This window comes from Mixophyes fleayi, chromosome 12 (genome assembly GCF_038048845.1).
Source record: "Mixophyes fleayi isolate aMixFle1 chromosome 12, aMixFle1.hap1, whole genome shotgun sequence".
Lineage (NCBI taxonomy): Eukaryota > Metazoa > Chordata > Amphibia > Anura > Limnodynastidae > Mixophyes > Mixophyes fleayi.
Window position 1 is genome coordinate 30,574,771 of NC_134413.1, and position 15,191 is coordinate 30,589,961.

Sequence of the window (15,191 nt, forward strand, 5' to 3'; positions counted from 1 at the left end):
TTTAGGTTTATGACCAAAATGGAGATTCCATAGCACAAAGTGGTTCCCAATAAAAAATATTTTGCATATCTGACAATTATGTTCCCCAGTAACAGATTGTGGATCCTGACCCAAGTGGTTCAACTAAGTCTTCATGTGAGGCTATGTTAGGCAGGTATCACTATAGAAATAACATGCTTAGTTCCGTTTATAGAGCATCCGACACCATTACATTATAGTACATATATAACACGCATATTTTCATTGTATTGTTGTTTTTTACAATGTTACATAGACATTCTTGCCTGGTGTTCTGTTCTGTTATGCAAAATTTTCCTGACGCACTGGTTGTGAATTGTTGTGTTATGTAATATATTAGTTGCAAATACACCGTCAGTAAAGACAAGACCAAATTTTGCACAGCTGTGTTATTCAACATGTGTATTAGAAGGAATTGTTTGCATGAGGGACAGAGTTAGCAGTAGGTATATAGGAATGTGCCCAGGGGCAACAGTGGCTGTAGCGTGGATTTGTCAGTTTGACCTTTCACCTTCAAAGAAAAATGAAACAAGCCAATCAGAAAAAAAGCGATTTGATTTTAAGATGGACATGAATTGTTTACTGTAGTGGAGATAGAACCATATTAAAGTATAAGGACAGATTTAGAGTTGAGAGGGGGCATGTAATAGCTAAATTCTAAATCGCAGTGTAAATAAAGCTGCTGTCTAGCATTTGTTGGCTACATGCAAAAGAAGACAGTATTTGCTAAAAAAATAAATGCATTTTCACCTCTTGCATCGCAGTACAGATTGTACTTTAGCTGGATTTGTGCCCAACTCTAATGGAGTCCCATAATATTCATGCCTGGCCTGATTCTTTAAGGCACGCACAACAAACGTATTCATATAAATCGTACATATGCATGTCCATGTCTGTCTTCAGCAAGGAGCAGATGTAAAGATACGTTTGTTGTTGGATACAGGTCTAGATACGCTCTGGTCTAGCAGACAGTACTCTGCAGGATATGTCCAATACATATGTGGAGTATAAAGTCCCAAAAGAAAGCACAGAAAATGTAATAAAAATATTCAATTAATGTCACCTGGTGGTAATATAGGCAATAATGACAAAAAAAAAAAAAAGTTTTAAATTTTTTTTTTATTTGTTTCCATAAAATACATTTATTAGGATGTTATGTCTACTGTACATGTATTTTCTAGCATGCCTAGGCGACCGTCGTCACATCACTATCACTCGGCGCTTACACCTGACCTGTAGCTGGTGCAAGTGATACAACACGTACATTTGAAATGCCCAGAGCTTGGATCGGATGCTGCTGCGTGCGCTCAAGCTTGATGCCCTCTCGCTGTACAATAACTATGAGCATACGCCCATTACTCTCCCCGTTACGCCCATGAAATTGTAGACTGTAGTAAGGGTCCTTTGCGCTCGAAGATGAACTGGGCGTTACTGCGCTCACTAGCGTATGGTTAGTTTCTGGGCATGCTCAGAGTGATTTTACACAAAATACAGCACGTATTGGCATTTACGATCCTTAATGAATCAGGCCCACTGTGAATTTAGATCTTGTTGCAATATAATCCACATAATGATATGTTTACTGAACTTTTTTTATAATCTTTTTTTTATTTTTATTTTTGCATTTGAAATATCTTTCTTCACTATATAGTATACAAGAGAGAGAAGCAGGCGAGTTATACAAAATATATTCTCAAGATTGGTATATTTGTTAGTAACTTTACATTTTAATGCTGTTTTTCTCAGTCTTCACAATATTATTAATAATGTTATTAATGTTAGAATATTTGAATCTGCATGATGGGTGCACTTCAATGCCTTGGCAGTAGATGGATAGGAACATTTGCCTAAGGGCAGCCATCACTAGTAAGCTGACAGTATAGCTCCATCCCTCATGTGTTTACATTAATAGCATTTGTACCAATTTTTATAACCTCTTTTCCGGGAGGTCGGGTGACAAGTGCAGGAGAGACCGTGGCCACGTCCCTCGTTATGCAGTGGCGAGATTGATGGCATTGCATAGTGTGGAGCAGGTGCTAATGACGCGATTCGTGTCCTTAGTGGATAAGAAGAAAGTCCGGTCAATCTTTGTGTTTCAACTCTCACCTGTAAAGAGAAGACTGACCCAGTAGATACCTTCCAAGAGTTCAACTTCCATTGTCTAATTTTTAAAATGGGAATACTGGGAAGTACGCCAGGCCCCCCCCCCCCCCCCGACTTGTTACATAAGCAAATTAAAAGAAAAATCATAGTGAATTCTTGATCCTAACAAAATCTAAAGAGAATAAAATAAATGTGTGTGTGTATGTATGTGTGTATATATATATATATATATATATATATATATATATATAATTTCTATATCATCATCATCATCTATTTATATAGCGCCACTAATTCTGCAACGCTGTACAGAGAACTCATTCACATCCCATCTAAATCCCCTAACATACGCACACAGACCGAGAAAGACTAAGGGCAATTTAATAGCAGCCAATTAACCTACCAGTATGTTTTTTGGAGTGTGGAAAGAAACCGGAGCACCCGGAGGAAACCCACGCAAAATATACGGGGAGAACAAACAAACTACACACAGATAAGGCCATGACCCTAGTGCTGTGAGGTGTGTGTGTGTGTGTGTGCATATATTAACCCTTTATTACATGCTCTCTTAGTTAAAAGTGGTGGAAATGTATCATGAACACAATTTTGTAATGCACATGCTATATTTAATAAGTGACAAAAGAAATGCAAGAAATTAATTGACTAAAGGAAATGATCATGCAACACTTAGTTCTAAACACAGGTATATATTGCAGCATTCTACTGTTCTAACAATGAGCTTGTTTTATTCTTCTCAAGGTCAACATGGACGAGGAAGGAAATAAGGAATATGAGAAGGACCATATTAAAAAACTGCAGGAGCAACGCATGGTTATGCAAAAGAAAACATTCACTAACTGGATGAACAACATCTACAGAGAGCATGTAGGCACATGATACGCTATATCATTTCTATATATCTAAATAGAGTATATTCAGTCTCTCTGTATACTACCTAATATGACTGTAGTACAGGAATGTTATTTATTTGAGGAAATGCTTGGCGTATACATTACATTTATGTTGATGTTTGAGGTTCCGCTCCTTTATTTTGCATAATTCCTTCTTACACCCTGGAGGTGCTATTGGAAAAGAAGTTTTGTCAATGAGTAAAGTACAGATGACTTCATCTTTTTAAAAATATTCTAGGTGGTTGCTCCTGTACAGATTGTGACCTCTGAACAGCTATTACAGGCCAAGAGCAACCATAAATGTCTTTAGAATTAGATTTATTTTTGTATGGCAATAAATGTGGTAGACAGATAGTATTCTGGAATGTGATTGATTATTGTTTGCAGTATGACAGCGCAATTAAGTGCATGACATTCCTGGGATTAGTAGGATATGATTCCCGCCCTGATTGTTATCTCTGATTACAATGGACAAAGGACACCTACACTTTACATCTGAAGTTATGGATTTTAAGACCGTATGTGCAAATTTACAGTGCTGGTACTAAAGGAAGAAGTGAATTTCAAGAGACACAGAACTACTAAAACAAGTTTGTCATTGTTCATTAGCACCGGCTGCTACCATAGAATACTATCATCGTCATAATCATCTATTTATATAGCGCCACTATTTCCACAGCGCTGTACAGAGAACACACTCACATCTGTCCCTGCCCCATTATAGCTTACAGTCTAAATTCCCTAACATACATACACACACACACACACACAGACTAGGGTCAATTTGATAGCAGCCAATTAACCTACTAGTATGTTTTTGGAGTGTGGAGGAAACCGGAGCACCCGGAGGAAAGCCATGCAAACGCCACACAGATAAGGCCATGGTCAGGAATCAAACTCATGACCCCAGTGCTGTGAGGCAGAAATGCTAACCACTAAGCCCCCGTGCTGCCATACTAGAATACTAGAACGAAAATGCTTCAATTTAGTGTTATTTTGAGACCAGTACATTAGTGTTTTCACCGACGTTTTCTTACTATTTATACATAAACAATTTTACATCAGAATTATGCATGTAATAGGTCTGTGTGGATCATTTTGTAAAGAAGTTCATTCACCTGCCTCCATATTATGGCAAAATCAGCGTATCATCGTTGATGCCCATTGCTGTACCCTCTATATGTTTGGTACACTATCCCTGGTGAGCAGATATATTTGTATAATCTATTATTCTGTTTCTATGCAGGGTACCGACCCAGTTACAGATATATACATCGAGCTATGTGATGGGTTGTACCTACTACGACTGCTGGAATTCATTTCTGGGGAACAGCTGCCTAAACCAGCACGGGGAAGAATGAGAGTCCATTTTTTGGAAAATAACAGCAAAGCTCTGGCCTTCCTGAAGTCCAAGGTCAGACATATAGAACATTGTGGTGACCCTATCAAGTTTCTTGTTTTTATTTACAATGTAGGGACTGAATGACTGGATATATAGTATAATCCAGCCCTAATGTGAAATATAAGGATGTTAGAAGACACCAAGAAGTTCTTTGACCCTTTCATACAGGTCATGGAACTCTAAGGTGACTTTTGATTAACCATTTTTGACAAGGGAAATATGTTTTTTTTTTTAATCAAGTATTATTTTATTGAATTTTAGTACATACAGAAGAAGAATGTACAGAAACAAACAAACAAGTTAGATAAAGAAAAAGACAAAACATAACATGCGTCAGCCGTCAATCAGAGCTTAAAATGAGATCACTGTGGGTGTTCTAATATTATCTTACAACCATACAAAGAGTATAGTTATAATTATTGATGTAAATGTAAAAGGAGGAAATCCAGGTTTTCACTAGACAAATGCATACAAACATGAGTGAATGCATGAATATTAGATAAATACCAGTATCAAAGGCACCACCTGAAAATGCAAAGTTTATCTGAGCAGATTTAGTAAAATTAGTGTTACTTAGCCCGAACTAGACGGGACTCACCCGTCATATTAACTAGAATCCGGACCCACCCTTCTCAATCTATGCCTAGAATCGTACCATAAGGACCAGATCTCATGATAGGGAAATATGTTTTAGTATTTCTATTACCATTCTACTAATTTATTTGATTTTACTCATTAAACTTACTGCTACTTAGTGTTTATCAAAAGAACCAGTATTTTAGGGAGTGCAGTGTCTGCAGTAAATAAGATGAATGAATGAGGGAAGTGGCAACAGATATATATATATATATATCCTTACTATACCCTTTACAGTGTGTGTACTACATATATATTTCTGCAATGCACATAACCTAGCAAAATATTACTGTAAAATGTAAGTTAACAGGCACATTTCTTAATATGTCTTTGCTGATCTTTTGGTACATTGTAGTCATGGAATATATAATGCTGGCTTTGGAAGAACACTAGTGAAAACAAAAAAAAATAATAAATGTAATTTATAGATTTTCCACAATTACGTTAACTTGGATTTCACTGAAGTCGTTAGACGTTCAAGACCTGTTATAGCTCTATGAAATGTCTCAGACATAATAAATTTGGTAATTTTCTGCGCATCTGTAGATGATTAAATGTCTGGCCCAGTGTCTATATTAAAGGGTAAACTTGCTACAGGATATAATGCAATACCATGCTGATCTGCATGGGAAGTTTACATTAACAAAGCTGTGTGCTGTAATGTGTCTTGCAGTTTCTCTATGACCAGAATCGGTTTAACGAACTGCTCCATCAGACCTGGCTGATTGTATCAAAAGATTAAGCAGAATATTACCCTTGTCCAGAACACATCAAATCTGAAGGACTACAAACCTAAAATACATGTTGATCTGACAAGAAAAGGCATCTTGTATCATATAGAAATATATATGTAAAACATTCTGTGCTTAAATAATGTTTTACATTGTATTTACAATTTGGAATGCAGCTTGGTGCAATCTATTAGTCTCTGCTACCAGCCATCATAGCTGAAATGTTCGACAAGAGGCTTATAAACAGGAAGTCATTTGTTACATACCCTCCCTCTTTATCATGGTTTTATTTTAAAATATATATTTAAAATATATTTACTTCTGATAAGCTCCTAAAGCTGGCTCTTTTCTACAAAGCTACGTTATCTTGCTGATAAGTCAAGTGTTTCTCTTCCTGTTCATTTTTGTAATTTCATTTTATTGCACAATTTGTGTAACCTTGTGAGACCTGAACACTTGTTTCTAAAAAGAAAGGAGATAAATTAACCTCCTGAATTGATTTTGATATTAGCAACCCGTGGCTAGCAATCTGTGTTTGGAACTAAAAACATACATGCCAACTCTCCCGGAATGTCCGGGAGACTCCCGAATTTTGGGTAGGTCTCCCGGGATTCCGGGAGAGCTGGCGATTCTCCCGCATCTGCCCACTTCAATAAAATTAGAGCCGGCATGTACAGGCAGAGGGGGCGGGGCGTTCGTGCCATTTTGGCCCCCGCCCCCATTGATGTAATGCTTGTTTGGGCTCTTTTTACCACCCAAACAGGCATTACGTCACCGAGGGCGGGGCCAAAATGACGCAATTCATGAAACTCCGCCCATACACCCCTCGTGCCCTCCAGGATCTCCCAGACCCGGCCAACATAAGGTTGGCAAGTACGACTAAAATCTCCAGCATGGCCTGGCAACCACTGGCTGACATGCTTTGCTAGGACTTGTAGATCCACGACTGTTGTAATGTCATATGTGGCCTAAGCGTATTATATATATATATTTTTTTTTTAAAGTTCTATTTTGCAAGGTCAGTATAACAATAAGAGACGTTTGACAAAAAGAATACAGTTGAAAGCAATAGACAAAAAGTGATCAAATCATTGCTCAGCACAGATCCAGCAAACACTTAGTCAAACGAACCTTTAAATGTAGTAGCAGGGAATGACCCCAAGTTTTTAATGAGAGAGGAGAGAAAGAAAAAGAGGGTATAGGGAAAGAGAGGAGAGAAAAAGAAGAAAAGGAAAAAAGGTAAGAGGTGAGCGTATTATATTTTTAAATGCTAAATATCCCCCCGATTAAAAATAATTTAGTATTGCATCAAACTGGTGTTATTTATGATGATGTCAAGATAATACAGCAGGCCTGGCGGACCAATGGCACTCAAGGTGTTGTGAAACCCATCAAGCCCCATCGTGCAGGGCCGTCTTTCCCATTGGGCACAATGGGCAGGTGCCCGGGGGCCCTGCAGCCCAGGGGGGCCCGTCGGAGGAAGGAGAAAAAAAAAAAACCTGAAAAAAAAGAAGAAAATACTTACCTTGCGGTCAGCTGGCGATCCGGCTCCCTCCATGGTCTCCTCCTCCGTCGTGCTCGCAGTGCATGTCGGGCGTGATGTCATCACGCCCGCCCGACATCCATTGCGGAGCGCGACGGAGGAGGAGACCATGGAGGGAGCCGGATCGCCAGCTGACAGCACGGTAAGTATTCTCTTCTTTTTTTTCAGGTTTTTTTTTTTTCCCTTCCTCCGACGGGCTGCAGGGCCCATATATATAATTATTATTATTTTTTTTGTATATATATATATATATATATATATATATATATATATATATATATATATATATATAGGGGCTCCGGTGCACTGCTGTGCCCGGGGGCCAAAGATGTTCTTAAGAGGGTCCTGACATCGTGCCCTGCCAGCTATCCGCTGGCTATCTTCTGGCAAAGCATTCTGGGACGTGTACTTTCTCAACACCTGTAGAGCCACAGGTTGGCCAGGCAATACAGCAACTGTAAGCATAGAAGGATGGAGACCAAGCGCCCTGCATAATCTTATATATTTTTCGTTATTATACTAGATGCCTGTGAAATTAATTGGGCCAGAGAATATTGTGGATGGAGATCGCACGTTAATCTTGGGCCTTATTTGGATTATTATTCTGCGCTTCCAAATAGCTTCCATCACCTTGGATAAGGTAAAAGTCATGTAAAAATATAGTACCCCAGCACAATGGGCCTGTAGCTAAAAGTCTGTATATATTCAGGCCATTAAATGAATGTGTGCTTGTGATTTTATGTATGTATATCTCATTAACTGAATCTCTCTGAGACACCCTGTAAGATTCTAATAAATAATCAAGAGCAAATATATTATTTGTAATTATGGTGGTTGTGTAATAGAATCTTACAGATCAGATTTAGTAATTCTTGTAGTTCAGCAGTTGGGCTGAACGACCAGACTGCAAGGATTTTGCTGTCCAAAAAGTTAATTTGCAGCCTGTCAGAATTTGATCAAATGTTCTGCTCTCTGGCCCTAACCAGCTGTTGCTGTAGACAAATCTTCCTGTGTGTAGCTGTATTTTGTGTGATGAGGAAATACAGCTTTCAGAGTAATTCATAACCGCCACAGATATGTGTCAACGTCTTCTTTTATTTGGCAGAAGGTATTTGTTTTTATATGTCCTACATGGAGAACATAACTTTTATTTGCACTTTTCTCTTTCTGTCCTGGGTATAAATGTTCTATTGTTTTTCTTAGAGTGCACACTTAAGGGCTATGCCACATAGACTGCAATGAACGAATTGGATGTTTCCTGCTTTGCAAATTGGGTAAATCTGGACCTGGTAACACCCCCTTCCATGCCAGATTTTTGATGAACCATTTTTTTAGCTGTCAGTTGGAAACATATTGCCAACTGCAAAAATACATGACATGGACTCTAAAATATTTCAATAGATTGACACGTTTACCCCACAGTAGGAGCATTCAAGTGGTGGCCTGCAATGCCAGAAGTGTCCATACGTGGACACCCCCAGGGGATCCATAAATAATTGTGGTTGGGACTTTTAGGTAATATTTGATGATTCCAATAAACAGTTCAATAAGTGGTGTTACCCACAGCATCTTATCAGAGGTTCTCTTTCCTTTCCTAGCCTGCACTAGAAAAATTGTAGATTATGGTGTAATCTATATTGTGTAATTGTCGTCTTACTCACTAGATTCTTTTATTTTTCATTCTAACCAGGATGAATTTGGTGCAAGTGCAGCTAAGGCATCTGCTAAAGAAGCTCTTCTTATATGGTGTCAAATTAAAACGGCCCCCTACTCGAATGTAGACGTGCAGGACTTTTCAGGCAGCTGGCGGGACGGCCTTGCGTTCAATGCTCTCATCCATGCTCACAGGTAATTGTAGGACTTGTTGAAAAGATTGTGTACAAATTCTAGTCTTCTGAATTAGAATAAGGCTTTGTTTCTCCTCTTAGACTATTTTACTCAGGAAAACACAAAATTATAAATCCAAGCTTAACAGAGGCTGTCACTGGACATTTCTGAATCCAAGTGAAATTAATTAATGGCACATTAAAAATAGGATAAGTAAGAGTAAAATATGACATTCCCCCATTGCGTTCTAAAATTTGAACGCAGCATTTAAAATTCTAGAATACAGTGTGACTTATTTCCTGTGCGTTACCAATACAATAGATTGCATTGGTAAAAGCTCAAAGCCTGGAAATGCCTTAAAAACTGCATCACTATAGCAAAATACATTTTTCTAGCGCTCTTGTGACTGGTTACCTGGAGCAACTTTGGTTATATTATAGAGGTAATATGTGTTAGAAAATTATCATCCAGGCATTTGTAGTAGCTCATCGCTGTCCATGTTGGTTAGGATATGGGCACATGATGTACTGTATATGAATACATGGAGGCTAGATCATCCTAAATGGCTGATGCTATACAACAGACTATATATATATATATATATATAAATATATATATATATATATATATATATAGAGCACTATATGGACAACAGTATTTGGACGCTTGACTATTACACCAACAAGGACTGTGATGATATTGCAGCGATAACAGCGTCCACTCTTCTTGGAAGACTTTCCACACGATTTTGGAATGTTTCTGTGGGAATTTGTGCCCATTCATTCTGTAGAGCATTTATGAGGTCAGACACTGATGTTGGACAAGAAGGCCTGGCTCACAATCTCCATTCCAGTTTATCCCAAAAGTCTTCGATGGGGTTGAGGTCAGGGCTCTGTGCGGGCCAGTCAAGTTCTTCCATGCCAAACTCATCAAACCATGTATTGGTAGTTGATGCTTTCTGCACTGGGGCACAGTCATGTTGGAATAGAAAAGGGGCTTCCCCAAACTGTTGCCACAAAGTTGGAAGCATAGCAATGTCCAAAATTACTTGGTATGCTGAAGCATTAAGATTGCCCTTCACTTATCTCTGTTACTAATAGGATTTGGCAAACTCATCGGATGGAGTACATGACTAGCATTATAAGAAACACAGCCAAATCTTTTAACAAGGTCTGGAACCCATGGATGTCATACTTCCAATACAGCTCCACGTTTACTTAGTCTTACTTAGTCATACTCCATACCCATCTGCAACCCTCCCACTCCTCGTCTCATAGCTGTTAATTCTTGGGTGATCTCTACCACGCCACCCCCTCCCCTCCTTTACCTATCTCTTTTTCACTTTTCTCTTTCTCTCTCTCTCTCTCTTTTTCTCATCTTTCCTTACTTTTTCTTTTAAATATAAAAAATATACTGGTCTTTCTTTCACATTATCTTATAAAATCTGACCAATTTCCTCTCCAATACATGGAGAGCTCTGTTCTATTAATTTAAGTATTGATTGATTTGTTTTTTTTTGTATGATACAACATGTAATTGTACTGCATTGTTTTTCCTATGTGACCGTCAATAAACACTTGTTAAAAAAAATAAAAATTGCCCTTCACTGGAGATAAGGGGCATAGCCTAAACCCTGAAAAACAGCCCCATACCATTATAACTCCTTCACCAAACTTTACAGTTGGCATTATACAGTCAGACAGGTAACGTTCTCCCAGCATCTACCAAACCCAGACTCGCCCATCTGACTGCCAAACAGTGAAGCGTGATTAGTCACTCCAAATAGCACATTTCCACTGCTCCACAGTCCTGTGTCGGGTATCTGACGCTTGGCATTGGTCTTGGTGTTTTGAGGCTTGCATGCTGCTGCTCGGCCATGGAAACCCATTCCACAGTTTTTGTTGTGGGTTGTTGTTTTGTGCTTGTATTAATGCCAGTGGAAGTTCAGAACTCTTCAGCTATGAAATCAGCAGAGCGTTGGCGACTTTTACGCACCATGCGCCTTAGCAGTCGTAGACCCCACTCTGTGATTTTACATGGTCTTCCACTTCGTGGCTGAGTTGCTGTTGTTCCTAAACGTTTCCACTTTCTAATAATATCACTTATAGTTGACTGTGGAATATCCAGCAGGAATGAATTTTTACGAACAGTCTTATTGCAAAGGTGGCATCCTATCACAGTACCACGCTTAAAGTCACTGAGCTCTTCAGAACGGACCATTTTATATCACAAATGTTTGCAAATGGAGACTGCATGGCTAGGTGCTTGATTTTATACACCTCTGGCAACAGGTCTGATTGAAACATCTTAATTCAATAATTGACATCTAATTTAGTATTTCTGGTCTAGAGGGAGAACCCACCTTCCGCTTACCTACAATATAACGATGATTCTCCTGTGAACACTGTCTTTGTTTAACTGTTGTCTTTGAAATGTTACTTCAAACACATAACCATTAACAAAAGTGTATTTATATTTAACCTTTGCTCCACCATAAACACGATATGATCTGTGAGTTATATAGTAATTATAATGCTTTGCATGCCTGCGTGGGTAAAAATACAATATTACAATTCATATATATTTATTATGGGGAACAAAATTGTGTGAAATCCGCATACCAAGAGGCACGATATCCATTCTACTCACCCATCTGTTGACACCCACCCGCCATTTTTTTCTGAAATGCTCATTTTTGTATTTTTAATTTTTTAATTTTTTTTTATCTTGTCCCTTCCTTTCCATTGGCGGCCGCACCCTTAAGTCCAATGACATTTTGTACAAATGAGAGCAGGGGACAAGTGAAGCAGCTATCCATCATCATCATCACCATTTATTTATATAGCGCCACTGATTCTGCAGCGCTGTACAGAGAATTCATTCACATCAGTCCCTGCCCCATTGGAGCTTACAGTCTAAAATCCCTACTATACACACACAGACAGACAGAGAGAGAGACTAGGGTCAATTTTGATAACAGCCAATTAACCTACCAGTATGTTTTTGGAGTGTGGGAGGAAACCGGAGCAACCGGAGGAAACCCACGCAAACACGGGGAGAACATACAAACTCCACACAGATAAGGCCATGGTCGGGAATTGAACTCATGACCCCAGTGCTGTGAGACAGAAGTGCTAACCACTAAGCCACCGTGCTGCCCCAAGTAGTGTGTTAGGGAAATGAATGGAAGGTATATGGCATCACCAGGCTCCAGAAATATTTTGAGGGGCCCGGCGCAGGGTATTTATTTACTGCATCGAGGTCCATGCAAATATGTTTATGATTCATATACTTATGTGTATATTATGGTTTTAGAGCATGTTCTTCTGGTCTGTTCACCAACAAACCCCTGTGAGTGGATGGAACTGAATATGCTGTACAGTATTTAGTGTTTGTAGTTGTAATGCTGCATTTTTTGGCACCTGGTCTGTGGTCTGAGTAAATTAACATTTTTGTTTAATTTAGTTAACGTGAATCAATGTTAAATGTTGCTGAATATTCAATTTCTTCTTTATCTATGGATTATTTTTGTTTATACAGTTTTTGCTTTCTTAGGAAATGGCGTGTCATGTTTATTCCATCATAGAGTCCCATAGATTTGTTCCTGCATTGTTTTTTGTTTTGTTTTTTTTTGCCTTTGAGATCATTTTCACCTATTTTTTTTCACTAAGAAACAGGAATAATGGTCATGAAGTTATGACACTTGTTTCTAGTGAACTGATTGGTTGCATTCTCATAGCCATTGATGCAGCCTCCAAGAAATGATGACATATGCTCTTTAAATAAAGTCTTCCTACTTAAATAAAGACTATTAAAGGTTTTTTTTTGTGTGTTTTTTTATTTTTATTTGCTTTCATAGCATTTTGCTGGGGTCTCTCCTCTTGGACTCTAACCAGTTTATATTAAGCTCTCAGGCGCAGGAAAGGTCTGGCACACGGTCTGCTGATTTTAGGAGTGTCCTCTATATTTTAGCTCATACATAGCTTAATACAAGACATGGCACTATTCCTCAACTTTACGCCTGGTCTAGCCCCATCATTCTCCACTCCTAGGCTGGCAGCTGGCATCAGATTTCTCAGCGATTTGACTCGGTTAACCTCTTTCCTTCAATTTATTGGCTTACTAGTTTCACTTGAGATTCACATAAGCTTTTTATAAATTCTTGCAAATAATAAACATCTAAGGGTTCTTCGCTTTATAGCAAGGCCCATAGGCAAACCGAGGGGGGGGGGGTTTCCTATTGCCTGTAAACCCCCCTCCAAGACTGGAGCACCGTATAATTGAAGTGGCTGGACCCTGCACACGGCTCTGCTTGAAAAGGGAGTGCTGCGTGCACCTAACAGTAGTGCACGCAGCATTGCACATGTATATTATGGGGATAGGAAGAGTTGGAGAGCAGCCAAGCACTGTCTAATATTATAGCCACGCCCCCATGCATGCTGGTCACGCCCACTGGTGGCGTGGTGTGGAAACCCCCCTAGCAAATCCTCCGTTTGCCCCTGAGGCCTCCCACCATATTTGACCACTTTGTTTGAGACAGGCTTCCACTAAAGGTTTAGTCTCTACACCGTATGCCGAACGCTGTCCACGGTCTCTGTCTGATGATCCACATGAACATTTTTGGGAACTAGATATTGGAGAATCCTTGGACAGAGAGAACTGGGAAGAAATTTGAAACTCGTTTCTTCCAGCTCAGTTTACGTAAAAATCAAAGAAAATGCTTACAAGTTGTTGTATGGTTGGTACCATGTTCCAACTTGATTAGGTAAGATTATAAAACAGATGTGCATCCAACTCTAAATGTCCCTTATTCTGTAGTATGGATGGCTGCATTAAAGCATTTCTCATATTGAGTATTCAGAATGAAATTGTAACTATTTAGCGCTCTCTTATGTATAAGATGATCATGTTCGGTAAGCACAGAGTCCAAAAGGAACATGTATCTCAGACTTATTTATAATCTAAGCAAGTGTGTATTTAGCAAACCCATTCAGTGTCTGGCAATAATATGTTCTCTGTATCACAGGCCTGATCTCATTGACTACCATTCTCTGACGAAAACCAAGGCCTTGTACAACTTGAATAACGCCTTTGATGTAGCAGACACAAAGCTGGGCATCTCTAAGCTCCTGGATGCTGAAGATGTGGCCGTTCCACACCCAGATGAGAGGTCCATCATGACATATGTGTCTCTGTATTACCACTACTTCTCCAAAATGAAACAAGGCCAAACAGTCCAGAAGAGGATTGGAAATGTAAGTAATTCATCTCAATGTTGTGTGTCCCCATACTGCTAACAGGAATCAATGTTTGCACGAAGATTAGAGACGTATATTTGCTTGTGCTCCATAAGAGTTACTGGTTTATCTGCACAGATAGACGGCATTCTCTGCATTTCTGGGTTACCCAGTAGATATAGGCTGTAGATGTAGCTTGCAGTCAGTGGTGCACAATACTAGAGAAAATTAACATATTCACAGAATGTTGAAAACAATAAAATAAAACAACCTAATTTCTCCATCATTTAAGACATCTCTATGAAGTGAGCAAGCAACATACGTAAAATTAACTTTTTCTATTAGCAAAAAAAAAAGCTCTCAAACCACACTGTATTAAAAATGTAGCGATTTGCAATCAATTTTCTCTTTTCCCCCTGTTGTTTGCATGATACATGTGTCTACCTTTAACTGGTACACCCACTCATTGCATAGCACATACACTTAGGTCCAGTCGCTAGGAATCGTACCTTATTCCAACACAGTAACAAACAAACAAGAACAATGACCGGTTGTTATTTGGCATTGCTCCATATAGCCCTTATTGCTGTAGCTCTCCATGGTCCTAACTCAACTGTATGAAATCTGTATAAAATAAATGGAAAGGATGCAGCCCTCATTAAGTCCATGGTTAAAAGTTAAAGGTTCCCCCCTGTCTGTCTCCCTCCCCCTCCCCTTTGAAGTCTTTGTCTTATGTGTATTTGAATGTTTCTTGTGTTATTGTTTGTTGTTTCTTTTTTGATT

General features: G+C 39.0%; 1 protein-coding gene across 1 annotated transcript; it reads left to right on the forward strand.

Moving 5' to 3' along the window:
• The first annotated feature begins 2,886 nt into the window (after positions 1–2,886).
• Positions 2,887–14,597, forward strand: LOC142108996 (spectrin beta chain, non-erythrocytic 5-like). Its single transcript, XM_075192974.1, has 6 exons — positions 2,887–3,006; positions 4,279–4,446; positions 7,868–7,984; positions 9,035–9,192; positions 14,198–14,426; positions 14,547–14,597. Exons 1-6 carry the CDS (start codon positions 2,887–2,889, stop codon positions 14,595–14,597), a joined length of 843 nt encoding a protein of 280 aa, XP_075049075.1.
• The last annotated feature ends 594 nt before the right edge of the window (positions 14,598–15,191 follow it).

Bases quoted from the DNA above. Each gene is read 5' to 3' on its own strand.
- LOC142108996 (XM_075192974.1), top strand. From the start codon at position 2,887: ATGGACGAGGAAGGAAATAAGGAATATGAGAAGGACCATATTAAAAAA. The intron at 3,007-4,278 runs GTAGGCACATGA...GTTTCTATGCAG, and splicing joins ACAACATCTACAGAGAGCAT to GGTACCGACCCAGTTACAGA. The intron at 14,427-14,546 runs GTAAGTAATTCA...TTATCTGCACAG, and splicing joins TCCAGAAGAGGATTGGAAAT to ATAGACGGCATTCTCTGCAT.